General features: G+C 50.9%; 2 protein-coding genes across 4 annotated transcripts; one reads left to right on the forward strand and one right to left on the reverse strand.

Annotated features, from left to right (window-relative positions):
- Positions 1 to 5,243: 5,243 nt before the first annotated feature.
- Positions 5,244 to 9,231, reverse strand: CDCA8 (cell division cycle associated 8). Its single transcript, XM_058856643.1, has 10 exons — positions 9,093 to 9,231; positions 8,877 to 9,005; positions 8,581 to 8,621; positions 8,072 to 8,147; positions 7,589 to 7,725; positions 7,252 to 7,325; positions 6,850 to 6,948; positions 6,578 to 6,704; positions 5,954 to 6,040; positions 5,244 to 5,621 (listed from the first exon to the last, which is right to left on the reverse strand). Exons 1-10 carry the CDS (start codon positions 9,172 to 9,174, stop codon positions 5,565 to 5,567), a joined length of 909 nt encoding a protein of 302 aa, XP_058712626.1. The 5' UTR covers positions 9,175 to 9,231; the 3' UTR covers positions 5,244 to 5,564.
- A 5-nt stretch (positions 9,232 to 9,236) lies between these two features.
- AIRIM (AFG2 interacting ribosome maturation factor) lies at positions 9,237 to 10,832 on the forward strand. Of its 3 annotated transcripts, XM_058856646.1 has the most exons (4): positions 9,237 to 9,568; positions 9,635 to 9,817; positions 9,889 to 10,010; positions 10,367 to 10,832. In XM_058856646.1, exons 1-4 carry the CDS (start codon positions 9,252 to 9,254, stop codon positions 10,432 to 10,434), a joined length of 690 nt encoding a protein of 229 aa, XP_058712629.1. In that variant the 5' UTR covers positions 9,237 to 9,251; the 3' UTR covers positions 10,435 to 10,832. The 3 variants fall into 3 exon arrangements, with proteins under 3 accessions (XP_058712629.1, XP_058712628.1, XP_058712627.1); XM_058856645.1 differs by having other exon boundaries at positions 9,635 to 10,010; XM_058856644.1 differs by having other exon boundaries at positions 9,635 to 10,832.
- Positions 10,833 to 12,127: the final 1,295 nt, after the last annotated feature.

A 12,127-nucleotide genomic window follows, 5' to 3' on the forward strand; every position in this document is an offset into this window, starting at 1 on the left:
TTCAGAGTGCCAGCCTCGGGAAGGGTGTTTGTCTGGAGAAAGCCCTGATGTGCCATGCATGGGCACTAATTCCAGTGGCTCCCTTATCCCATCACCAGGGGATGGGGTGGTGACATGCTCCTGGGCTGTTTTGCTGCAAACACCAAACCCTGCCATGCCCCCAGTGCAGCACAGGTGTCACCAGCCCTGCCCAGGGAACCCCAGGGTTGTGGATGGGGGGACCCTTCAAGGCTGAGGGTGTTTGTGAGGAATGTTTCCAACAGATCATTTATTTTCATTAGACTTGTACCAATATCTCTATCCCAGTGTTCCTGATGCAGGTCGACAGCTGTCCTCAGGAACGCTTTAATTGTGTTTTCCTCGCTTTTCACAGCCCTTAACTAATGCGTTCTGGCTTCATTAGATTAGACACCTCTTGTCCCGAGGATGTTGTCATGTTTTCAAATGGCTTCAATCAGCACCTCCCAGGCTCTGGCTATTTCAGGATACAATAAAGCTAAACCTCATCCAGGCTGGTGAGTAATGGAGGTGCACGTCCCACCCCGTCCAGCCTGGCTTTAAATTTGCCTGGCTGACATCCTGTGGCTGCTGGCAGAACACAATTAAACCTCTTGTCTTGCAGGCATTGTCCACGGTTACACACAGCTCGGGAGGAAGAGCTCAGCAACAGCAACCGGGTTTCTAATGATCTTGTCATCGAGAACAGCAGAGAGAGATAAATGAGTGAGGAAACAGCCAAGATCAAAACTCAGCTCTCCAGATGTCCGGGGCATGGCAGGTTGCAGGCTGGCCATGCTCATCTCCTCAGACCCACGCTGGCACAGCACTGGGGACACAGGGACATGTGTCCTCTTAATGCTACAGAATGAAGTGCAGAGGGACACAGGGACATGTGTCCTCTTAATGCTACAGAATGAAGTGCAGAGGGACACAGCCCGAGCCCACCCAGCACCAGCGCTGGGGGCTTCTCTCCTGAGCATCTCCAGGCATGGCTGCTCATAAATCTCATTCTGCAGAAGCATTCTGCAAAAGAGGAATTCTTCCTCTTGGGATCCCAAGATCCTTCACCAGCTTGTGTCTCCACCACCCAGCTGCAAAGTGGCCACAGGCTCAGGAAGGAAACCCAGTGGGAAGGGACCAGCCAGACCCCAGGCTGGGGACAGAGTCCTGTTGCACCCTCTGGGGGAGGGCTGGCAGCTCCAGGACAGTCCCTGCACTGTGTCCCTCCTGGAGCCCAGCACACCAGTCTCAGGCAAGGGCTCTCCTTCCCCTGGCAGGAGAATTCCTCAGCCTTGTCTTCTTATCATGAGCCACCACAATATCGGCATCGATCCCTGTCACCCCACAGGCAGTATTTTGACTTCTGGAATTCATTTTACCTAGCAAGGGACTCTAAATATATCCCAGACAATTTCCTCTCCTCATTTTTAATAATCTCTTTCAGCCTTAAATTAGTTTTTGAAAATATGTATTGGGATGATAGGCTTTTTATCACAGCTGATGGACAATATTCATCACACCTGTGTCCTACTCCTCACAACACACGCACATTCTTTACAGCAGTCCTGCAGCAATTTGAACACCACTTAATTCATTACAACCCCATCACTGTGTGTGCCTGCTCCCCTCAACAATGTCCCTGGTGATTTGTCACTTGGGTCCCTGCAGGCAGCTCTGGTCCCACCTTGCAGAGCCATGGGACAGGATGGAATGGTCCCGCTCAAGCACGGCAGGTGTAAAGGATGCTTCACTCTCCTCCACCCTGGGAACCTCCAGAAGGTGGCAGGTGGAAGAGTAGAAGCAAAAACCCCTTCTGTGTCCAGGATCTCTTTGCTCGCTGGACACAGCAAGGCTGAGGCAATGTGCTGGCACTGTGCTGGCACATCCTCCCAACCCTGAGCCCTGGTGAGACCAGAGGGGATGGGGACAGGACCAATGATGCCTCTCTGGGCCCCCAGCTCAGTCAGGGTCCCCAGGACAGCAGCTCCTTTAGAAAAACATCTCCAGCAAATTCCCATTTTGCTAGACACTGCTATCAGGCCCTCCCCTGGACCCTGTTTGGGTGCTCACACCCAGCCTGGGGATTCAGGTACAAGGGAATTGGGCACTCATGCACAAATTAATCCAGTGCTCAGGGCTGAGCTGCAGCCCCTGATCAATGCTCCGCTCTCCCAACCTCCCCTCATGCTGCCAAGGGCTGAATGTGCTGGCCTGGGGAACCAGCCTGGAGGTTCCCATTGTGCCAAGACAAAACAAGGCACAGAAAGGCACAGAAGGTCCTGGTCAGGATTCCCTGAGACCTGGCAGCTGTGCTCTGCTCCTCACTGTGCTTCCACATGCTCTTGTCTCTGTACCCTGGGCTGTTACTCTGAAGCCACCGTGCTCTGGATCTTTGTCCTGCTCTGGCACATTTTGATCTGCAGGAGCTGCTTGGCCAGACAGAACTCAGTGCTGGCAGCTCTTGGCAGGGTTTCTTTGTCCAGCTGCGTCCTGTCACCTTTCAGAGCACTAATGAAGGAACAGAAAGACAAAGCAGGAGTGTCTGAGTGGGCCTGAGCTGTGCCCCTCTGCCCACGCTCCAGACAGAGGTATTTCCAGCTGCACCTTCCATTTGGCATTGATTGCTGCCCGGGTTCTTGTGCCTTCATTTGCAGTCAGCAGAGGAGGCTGACTGACATTGAGACAGAACAGCTCCTCAGATCCCATCAATCAAGTGCCATCAGGATCCAGCTTCCTGGGCTCACAGGCCACAAGGTCACCCTCTGTGGGAAATCAGCTTTGCAGCTGAAGCAGAGCCCTGCTCCTACCCCTGCTCTCACCACAGCCCCAGTCCTGCTGCAGGGTGCACAGGGAGAAACCTGCATCTGCAAGCTGCCATTGGTCACTGACCTCTCCCTCCCGCCTCAGGGCTCTCAGACTATTTCAGGGACAAGTGGGAAGAAAATTCACAAATTTTTTATTTAGGGAAAGAGCGAAATACACAGGAACATCTGACAGCATCAGATGCAGAGCTTTTCCCCAGGGCACTGTGTTCAGTTTGGGGCTGTAATCAGGTCCCAGTCCTGCTCAGGACTCAGCAACAGCAAACTGAGACCTTATTGACATTTCCAGTTACTTTCCCCACAGCAAAGGAATTCAATTCAAATTGTGTATGAAGCCCATTGGCTGCCCTGCTCAGCACAGCCCTGAGCTCTGCACCATCAGCAGGGTTTGTACTTTATTTATTGAGCCATAACTATTGACCTTTCCCTGGAAAGCTGCTCTGGGCTGGTGGCTGTGTGACCCTGACGGAGCAGCCACAGCAGAGCACAGGAGCCCTGACAGCTGCAGAATTTCCCCTGGAAAAGGGAAGGATGCCTGGGATTTTGGTGTCTGTGTGCAATGTGAAAATTAGCAATTCTGTCTAATCCTGCTCTTCAGTGTAATAACACTTCTCGGTGAGTGTAAAGCTCGGTGGCTTGTGGGCAGTAATTTTCTGAGATGAACAATTTATTTCCTATTCTCATCAGACACAAGGCTGAAATTGCTCTGAAGCTACACCCTGTAGGCTCTGCTTTCTCCTGCTGGATTTTAAAAGGACATTTCTGCTTTCTCCAGCTCTGGTGACAGCCAAGCAGTGCCCCCTCCCCCCTCAGTTCCACAGCCAGGCCCAGCCACAACAGTATCCGTATTATCTCACTGCAAATGACGTTCACAGCCAACATGGATTGGAGGTGCAGCCCAGCTGAGAGAGAAAACCTGCCTTTAGCAAGCTCCCCATCTATGAATAAATTGAATACAGTGATTTTGGTCTCCTGAGAGGCTCAGACTCTCAGTTGTGAGGCTGTGAAAGCCAGGACCCAGCCTAGCACCTGGACACAAGGAAATCCTTGACGGACACTGGGAAGTGTGGATGCACCTTCCAGAGATGCATTTTGTTTCACCTTTGGAGGTACAGCTCCCCCAACACCGATTTAGACAAGGGAGAAGTCTCATGAATTCAGTGATGCTAGGGAATATTGTCCCTCCTTATGCTTTCAAGCTGACTGAGGAAATACGTATTTTTGGAGGAATGGTACAGGTCAGGGGGAGAGCTGCATGTGCAGTCCTGCACCTTCAAATCAAGAACTGCTGCATGAAAAAAAATTGCCTGGAGACAGCTCTAATTTGTTCCAACTCATCATCCCTTCCATCAGCAAGCAGGGAATTGTTATTTATTTATGTCTTACACTGCCATTGAATCAATGGGCACCTGGAAGATGCTGAGGATGACAAACTTGGCAGCGCATCTCTGCCAGGCTGCTGAGAGCTGCTGGTCAGGAGCTCAGAACCCAGCCCTGGCTCCCTGCTTGGCTCATTATTTCCCCAGATCAATAGTTTCACATTTCCATGATGTATCTGGGCAGAAGTTTTGAGTTCTCACACCACAGCTCAGCTCCCAGGTCACAGGAAGCCCTGGCTAAAGTGCAAACCAGCCAGGGGAAGCAGGAATGCTTTTCCCCTACCAGGCTTGCAGTTACCCTGGTGAAACAGCCACATGCTTCTTCCCTGTGTTGCTGGCAGCTCTTCCTCTGCAGCCTCCTCTCTCCTAAGGGAAACTTCTTTTGGAAGAGCTTTGGTTCAGGGCAGGAGCTCTGATGTTAAAGATTGTAACTAGAGCTTTGAAATCAGTGTTGATTTAAAAGAATTCTCTAGGCTAAAAATTCTAGTTGATTCCGTTTTCCTGGTAAAGATGTATTTAAAGCAGAATCTCAACTTACATATCCATAAACATATACATTTTTTAATTTACAGCTCAACTAATTGATGCTTTTAACTCGTATGTGCACAGAATAGCAAGGCAGGTGTATGTGTAGCTGAGTGGGATATATTATTGCCACCTGCAGTTAGGACTTAGAACCTACCAAAACCTCTCAAAGAGCTTTCCAGATCCATGGTGTATACATGAGGTCTCCATATAGTAAAATGTTTGCTCTGCAAAGGAAATTCATGTATGAATGCTGTTCTACAAACTTTCTCCCCTGCCACACCCTGCACCAAAGAGCTCTGATTGCAGTTTGTCTCCCTTTTAGCCATGCTGCAGGCCTGGTTTTGCCAAAAGTAGAACTTTTCAAATATAGAAAAGGTTTCAAAGTCTCAACATCCTTGTTTATAGCCTCATAAAGAGGCTTAAACCAAGAACAAAGAGGTATTTTTGGAAACGACAGTGTACCAGCTAACAAAGAAACAGGCTTATTTCTAGGAAAAGAAAATTCTAAACCAAGTTAGAGAAGTAGAGTTCTTTATTCTGAACATAACTCTTAACATGCCAGTCATCAGGCTTCCTGCCCACTTGTTAATCTGCAAGCCCAAGAGAACAGTTTCATGGTTTAAACCTTAAAGGAAATAAAAAATAAGGAATATTTTTTCTCCCTGAATTAAAAAAAAGTTCCATTTATTTTGATCCCATTACATATTATAGGTAGAATAACTAGTTCTTAGCATCCATTCTGTAGATCAATGAAAGGAAGATACAAATTAGAGCAAGAACTAAATGAAGGTAGCAGTCCTAAATGTAAAATGTATTTGTAGAGGGATGTCATTTCTCACTGACTTCCATCTAGAGGTATTTTTGCCTCGTTGCAAGCTTGTGCGAGACAAACCTGAAAGGAAAGAGAAATTAATCAGTACTCAGAGATACTGGTACAGCTCAATCCACCTGCAGCTCCAGCCTAAAGGACAACTTCGTTTTTCAGAGCAGTGACAACAGCTCTTCTCCCCACTGTGTATTCAGCCAGATGTGATGTAAAGCTCCTGCTTCTCCTTCCCTGCTTTGTGCTGCTTTTTTACCTCTGACATCAGCCAAAATTCAAGACAAGGAGCCAGGGGGAAATAAGGAGTTTCTATTGCAGCTCAATAGTCCCCTGACTGATGCCAGAGGGACAGCACTACCTTACAGCTTCAGGTCATGGCTGAGAAAAACACCCAGACTTACTGACAGCTTCTTCATGAGCCCTCGGGCCTTGGGGTTCAGCTGAAGAAAATTCTTCTTGGTCAAATCCTTTGCTGTCAAACGTATGCTCTGTGGAAACAAACTCAAATCTCAGGTTTTCTGTCTGGTCAGCTGCAGCAGCTGAAGGCAGTAAAAAAAGTTAAATTGAAAAATAAAAGAGATTAAGATCTAAGTATAGACAGGCAGAGAACTACATTCAGCTGGAACAGAAGCTCATCTCCCACATTTCCTACAGTGCATTAATGCATTACTGGCTATGGTGGTTTTAAATACCTTGATTTTTGGTGAGGGGGGAAAATCCAGTGAGTGAATGATTTTTTTTTGTGGGTGCACTGGTGTTTGGCCAGCATCAAACCCACTACACTAGCACTACTGCTGCTTTAAGTGTTTTAAAGTGAATACATAGTGAAACATCCTCCTGTTCTGTTTCAACCAGCTTGAGCAGGTCTCACTTCTGGCTAAGAGTCTCTTAAGGTTCTTTTTAAGCTCAATCAACCCCCTGATAAACCGCAGTGGCACAGCTAAAGAGACAAGAGTGGATGAACTGAAGCTGGTGAGGCACCAAGAGGTGCCTGTGCACGCCTCCAGCCCTGCCTGAGCAATTACCTCTCCCCCGCCGAGGGGCAGGGTGAGGACGGCGTCCCCGGTGTCAGCGAGGGGGCTGCCGTTGGCAGAGATGGTGTAAACGCGCTCGTTGAGGGCAGGCGTGCGCAGACCTGGCGTCTTGAACACCCTGAAACGACAAGTCGGGAGGGAATGATGTTTGCTCACAGCGCTTCCAGTCCAAGTCTTTCACAAGCTAAAGGTTGTGTTGCAAACCTAAAGCAGATTGTAGCAGAGATGAAAGGGAAATGTATTTCTTTCCTCTGTTAACAAACCTGGAATCAAATCTGGTTGTAACCATGGAGGTGCCTCCCCGAGCACAGATATCAACCATTCTGCCAGTAGCTGGAGTGATAAAGCTGTTTTTGCTTGTTCTGTTAAAGGGAAATAAACATCTGCTCATGAGATGACCTTTAACAAATATACAGGCACTTATCAAAGGCTTGAAGAAGGTGACCACTAAACCCAGGTGTTATAACTACCCAGTGACCCCAAAACTGGGGACAGCTTGTTCTCACAAGAGAGGCATCTTTCATTCACATCACTTTTTCCCTGTAGCATGGCACAACTCTCCCCCCTGCCACTACTGAGCCAAAGTCCATCCCACCAAAGAGAGATATTTATATTTATACTCTCATTCTCCATTTCTAGAGGTGAGACAGAGACATCCCCGTTACCTCTTGCTCATGCGCTTCACTCTCGCTGAGGGGGGTTTTCTGGCCACGGGTGGCTTTTTGGCGGATGCCTTCACCTGAAGAACACATCACTCACTAGATCAATTATTTCCCTCCCCTGGGACAGATAAGTCCACACAAAATGTTTGGTTCAGTCCCTTTCCATGGCACAAGAGCCCACAACAAATACAATTCAAACCTTTGGGAACTTCCCCCATCGCTAGAATTCTCTGGGAAGCAATAACTGTTTCAAGTCCCCCTCAGAGCATCCTGGACAGCCCCAGTCATCAGCTCAGTCAGGAATCTGAGAATAATGTCACCCCAGAGAACAGCTATTCACCTTGGCAGTTGTTGGATTGATGTTCTTAGCCTCTGACTCTGAAGGACACTGGCTGTCAACCCTGGATTTCTTTGGCAGAGGAAGCGATGGAGGCTCTGCTTCCTCAATGGCTTCAACGCTCCTTTTGGATTTATCCACTAGAAAGAGAAAGTGTTAGCTAAGTAAATTAAACTTTAAATTATTATTTAGCAGGGGAGGAAAACAGCTACAAGCAGTTTCAGCAAAAATTTGCTTCAGAAATACAAATTCCAATGCAATCTTAATGGTTGACAGAGCACTACTTCGGATTATTTTGAACGTTTTAAAGAAATTAGATGTACTGCAGGTACTAGGGATAAAAGTATTTTATAAATATAAAATAAAAGGATTATTTTCCTGATTTGAACATACTGAGGGACGTGAGCAATAACTGAACCATTATTCACATTGAGTCACCACAACAGGCTTCCACCTCACCAATCACACCACAGTGCTTAAACTCACCTTTTTTGACAATGTCAAACGGGACATTGATAACTCCTGCTGTCAGCTTGTGTATTTCTGCTATTTCCAAGTCTGCCTAAAATTAAAAACATTTATGGCACCACTGGGATTGCTGGCAGCCCAAAGTTCTTTTAAGTCAAAGTTGTAGAGCAAACCCCCAGTAATTTTCCAACCAGATGAGCTCCACGTTTGCTGTTGTGCTCAAACCAGGCCCTTTCATGCATCTCTACACAGCCAGCTGGGAATTGCTTTCCTCAACTGCAAATTGCATGTGCTCTCAAGGATTTGGCAGTACAATCTAGCAGATAAGGAAAGATCAATAGGGAGCAGCAGGACCTCATAAACCCCACATCTGATAAAACAGGCACCTTGTGTTGTTAAATTTTAAAGAAACATTTGTGAAAATATTGATGTAACTGTTTCTCTTGTAATGCTCCAGCGTGTTATTCCAGAGTGAGGAGCAGGGTGTGATGGTTCTAGAGGGCTTTATGTTAGTGCTGGAAACCTACCACAGCCACCTTCTCCAGCGCCTTCGCACTTCCTTCTTTAGCTAGAAAGAAAATATTTCAGACAAATCAGGACACGTCCGAGACAGATCACACAGCACAGCAGGGCTGTCACCACCGGCGTGCAAAACCCAGCACAAAGCAGTTTCCAGCCCTAGAGAACAGGAGCGGCACCCCGGACAGCCCGTGGGATGCTTCTCTGGGGCTCCCAGGCACAGCAGATCCCAGCTGCTCCCTCACTGGGGTTTATTATCCAAGGGGGAACGCCCAGCCCAGCCCCTCCCGAGCCCGCTCCGCACCGTAGAACTCGACCCAGTTCATCTGGCGGAGCTCCAGCGGCAGCCGCAGGATCGCCATATCGTACAGGTTCTCCATCTCCTTCACCAGGCGCTCCCCGTCCGCCTGCAGCCGCTCCAGCCTCCGGTTCACTGCGAGGACACGCGCCGTTAGCCCGGGACCGCTCTCCTTCCCGCTCCCGTTGTGCTTTCCCCTCCTTCTCCCTCTCCCGCTCCTACCTTCGCGGTCGAAGTCCTTGAGGAAGGCCGCCAGTTTCCTGCTGCGGGAGCTCGAGCCGCCCTTCTTCCTGGCGGGCGCCATGGCGGACTCCGTGAGGGCCGGGCCTCGTTCGAACCAACCGCCGCCCCAGCCCGCCAATAGCGGCGCGGCGCGCCCCGATGACGCCACCGCAGGCGCGGGCCGATGACGCGGCGGGAGCGCCGGCGGGCGGGGGGACCATGATGGCGGCGGCGGTGGCCGCGCTGCGGGCCTGGGTGGAGGCGGCGGCGCGGGCGGAGGAGGCGGCGCGGGCGGCTCTGGCAGCCTCGACCCCGCTGCTGGGCGCGCTGGCCGCGCTGGCGGCGCAGATGCGGGCGGCGCGGCGGCTGCCCTGGGACGCGACGCCGCTCGGCGCCTTCCCGGAGCTGCGGGCGCGGCTGTGGCAGAAGCAGCGCGGCGCGGCCGAGGCGCTGCTGGAGCAGCTTGGCGGGCGGCGGTGAGCAGGAGGCCGGGGCCGGGCGGGCAGGGAGCGAGGGCCTGGCTGACCCCGCTGTGCCGGCAGGGAGGAGCTCCGGGCCGTGCGGGACGCCGTGGGGGCCGCCGGCACCGCCGTGCTGCGGCTGTACGAGGAGCGGGGCCCCACCGAGCTGGGGCTGCCGGGGGTTCTGCGGCGTGCTCCGCGCTGCCCCTCGCTGGCCGACGTGTTGGAGGGGCTGCAGGACGTGGAACGCTACTACCGGCACCTGTATCCTGCTGGGGGTGTCAGGGCAGCGCTGGGGGCTTGTTTTCTCCTTGTTGTCCTTACCGACCACGAAGGTATTTGGAGAGCAAACTGCTCCTGCAGCGCCTCAGCTTGGACAGCCTGGCAGACGTGGAAGCCCTCCCGCAGTCCTGGGAGAGGATTTTGGAGCGCTACAAAGAAGATGACGTGGTTCAAGGTAGTTCTGTGTAGAAGGGGCCGAGCGGTGTTTGCCAGGGCTCCGTGCTGCTGTCCCCTGGGGCCAGGCTCCGCCGTGCTGGCTGTGCTGGTCCCAGCAGCACGGGGTGACCCTGCTCAGGTGATCTTTGTGACATGCTTTGAGATCTTGGTCAGCTTCAGTTGAAAGTACCATCACACCCGGGCACAGCTGGAAGCAACATCCTCCCCCAGAGTGTAGTGAGGGCTCAGTGACCTGTTCCACTGCTCAGTCAGTTTTACCCACACTTGATTGTATTGCCTTTAAAACAAGTTTTTGGGAGTATAGAACGTAAAGCACGTTGAGCTGACAGTGTTGTTGTTTTCTCTGTGTCTCAGACACCCTCCTGAAGGTCTCGCTGTTTGTGGAGAACCATTGTGAGGTGAGCTGCTCACCTGGCTCCTGACAGGGCAGCAGGGACTGCTGCTTCTGGCGTGTTCTGCGATGCTGAAAGGGGCATGGAGGAATTGAGGGAGCTCTCCTGGTGCTTTTTGGAAGCTGAACAAGTTGAGTCTTCGCCTCAACATAAAATACTTGAATTGTGCCATTTTCAAGTGGAAATGGCCTTGGTCTCTGAAGAGGAGGCTGAGCTGAAAAAGCCGTGAGGATAGAAGGGAGTCATCTCCAGCTGTGGAACTTGTAATTTCTTTCTCCTGACATAGATGTTTTGTATCATGGAAAAAATGTAGATACTTACCTACATGAGGTGCTGCAGATGTGTGAGTGTAACAGTCCTTCAGGCTGGTGCCATGAAAGATACATGGGCTCTGTCCTTAGAAAATATGTCAGATTAGGGCTTAGAAACAGCAGTCACCTCATGTCCTTGAGCAGCATTTGCATTCATCCCATCTGGGCTTGGAGGAGGAAGGAAGCAAATCTGGCTTGAAAATGCACAGATGCCTGAGTTCTGACACAGACAGTTTTCAAGGGTGTTGCAATACACTGCTCTGATACCACTGAAATCAGTCTTAAAAGTCTCTGATGGCAGTTCAGTGACACCTTTTGTGGGCCATGGCACTGATCCTCTGAACGTTCCTGGGAAGCAGTGGCATGTTTGTCTCTAAATTAAATTCTGTATTTGGTAAGGAGCTGCAGTTTCTCGGAGAAAGCCAATAAAGAATTGCACCGGACACGTTGTGGGTGTGTTTGTGCTCGCATTTGTGTCTCCAGCCCGGGGTGTCCCCACGGCCACCTGAGGGCACTGCATGACCCACCAGCAGCACTGCTGGGGGGTGCCGAGGGTGGGAAAGTGCTGCCTCGGGGCCAGGGCTGCCGGTGCTCCCATCAGGGACAGGGGCTTCACGAGTTCTAATTGCAGCTCTTCACAGTTCAAATTGCAGAGAAAACCCTGCTGGTCTGGTGGGGGCTCATGTGGCTGTGCAGCCTTGTGCTCCTTACACAGTTTGGAGCGTGGGTGATGGCTCAGGGTGAATTGGGGGTGTCACCCTTGCTCAGGCCTTGGTGTTTCATCTTCACAAACCAGTAGATCATGGTGAGCTTGGATGCAGAATTGTCTTTGTGTGCACTCTGTACAACACTTCAGCACCCCTCTTCTGTCAGCTTCTCTTCAGGACAGCTGCACAATGAACAAATGAATTTAAATTCTGGAAGATGTTCAGCACAGTTCAGTGGTGGCCCTTCTGCTTCTCCCAGATGTTTGGCCCCTGATGTCTGTCTTTGTGCTAACAACCGCCCTGCTAAAAGTGCTGAGGGAGCTATCTGCATTGAAAGTGGCCATGCCCTTGACTGACTGAAATGGGGTGAAGGAGGTGCTCATTGAAGTTTTGGTGTGATTAATTGTTCTGTGCTGTTCCTGGTTGATGGGCCATGTCATCAACTGCATTTGTCTGCAGCGGGGTGCGGGTGAGTCTGTGCCTCAGAGCGCTGTAATTGGGATCAGCTGTGGGCTTGTTCCATTGCAGAGCTGGGTGTCCTGTCAGGATGGCTGCCAGGGACCCCACGGTTCCTCGTGTTCAGGACTCCCTTCAGCTGGCATTTGCCTGGGAGTCACTGGGGGCTCAAGGCATGAGCAAAGCCCATTCAGCCTGGCAGTGTCACACATGCCAGCAGGCAGGTGGAAAGGCCACTCCTGCTCCTCT

The sequence above is a fragment of the Poecile atricapillus genome, chromosome 24 (assembly GCF_030490865.1).
Source record: "Poecile atricapillus isolate bPoeAtr1 chromosome 24, bPoeAtr1.hap1, whole genome shotgun sequence".
NCBI classification, from domain to species: domain Eukaryota; kingdom Metazoa; phylum Chordata; class Aves; order Passeriformes; family Paridae; genus Poecile; species Poecile atricapillus.

Coding starts and splice junctions, on each gene's coding strand:
- CDCA8 (XM_058856643.1), bottom strand. CDS start 9,174: ATGGCGCCCGCCAGGAAGAAGGGCGGCTCGAGCTCCCGCAGCAGGAAA. Junction 8,622..8,876: donor GAACTGGGTCGAGTTCTACG/GTGCGGAGCGGG, acceptor TTTTCTTTCTAG/CTAAAGAAGGAAGTGCGAAG. Junction 7,726..8,071: donor GTTTGACATTGTCAAAAAAG/GTGAGTTTAAGC, acceptor TTCTCTTTCTAG/TGGATAAATCCAAAAGGAGC.
- AIRIM (XM_058856644.1), top strand. CDS start 9,252: ATGACGCCACCGCAGGCGCGGGCCGATGACGCGGCGGGAGCGCCGGCG. Junction 9,569..9,634: donor GAGCAGCTTGGCGGGCGGCG/GTGAGCAGGAGG, acceptor CTGTGCCGGCAG/GGAGGAGCTCCGGGCCGTGC.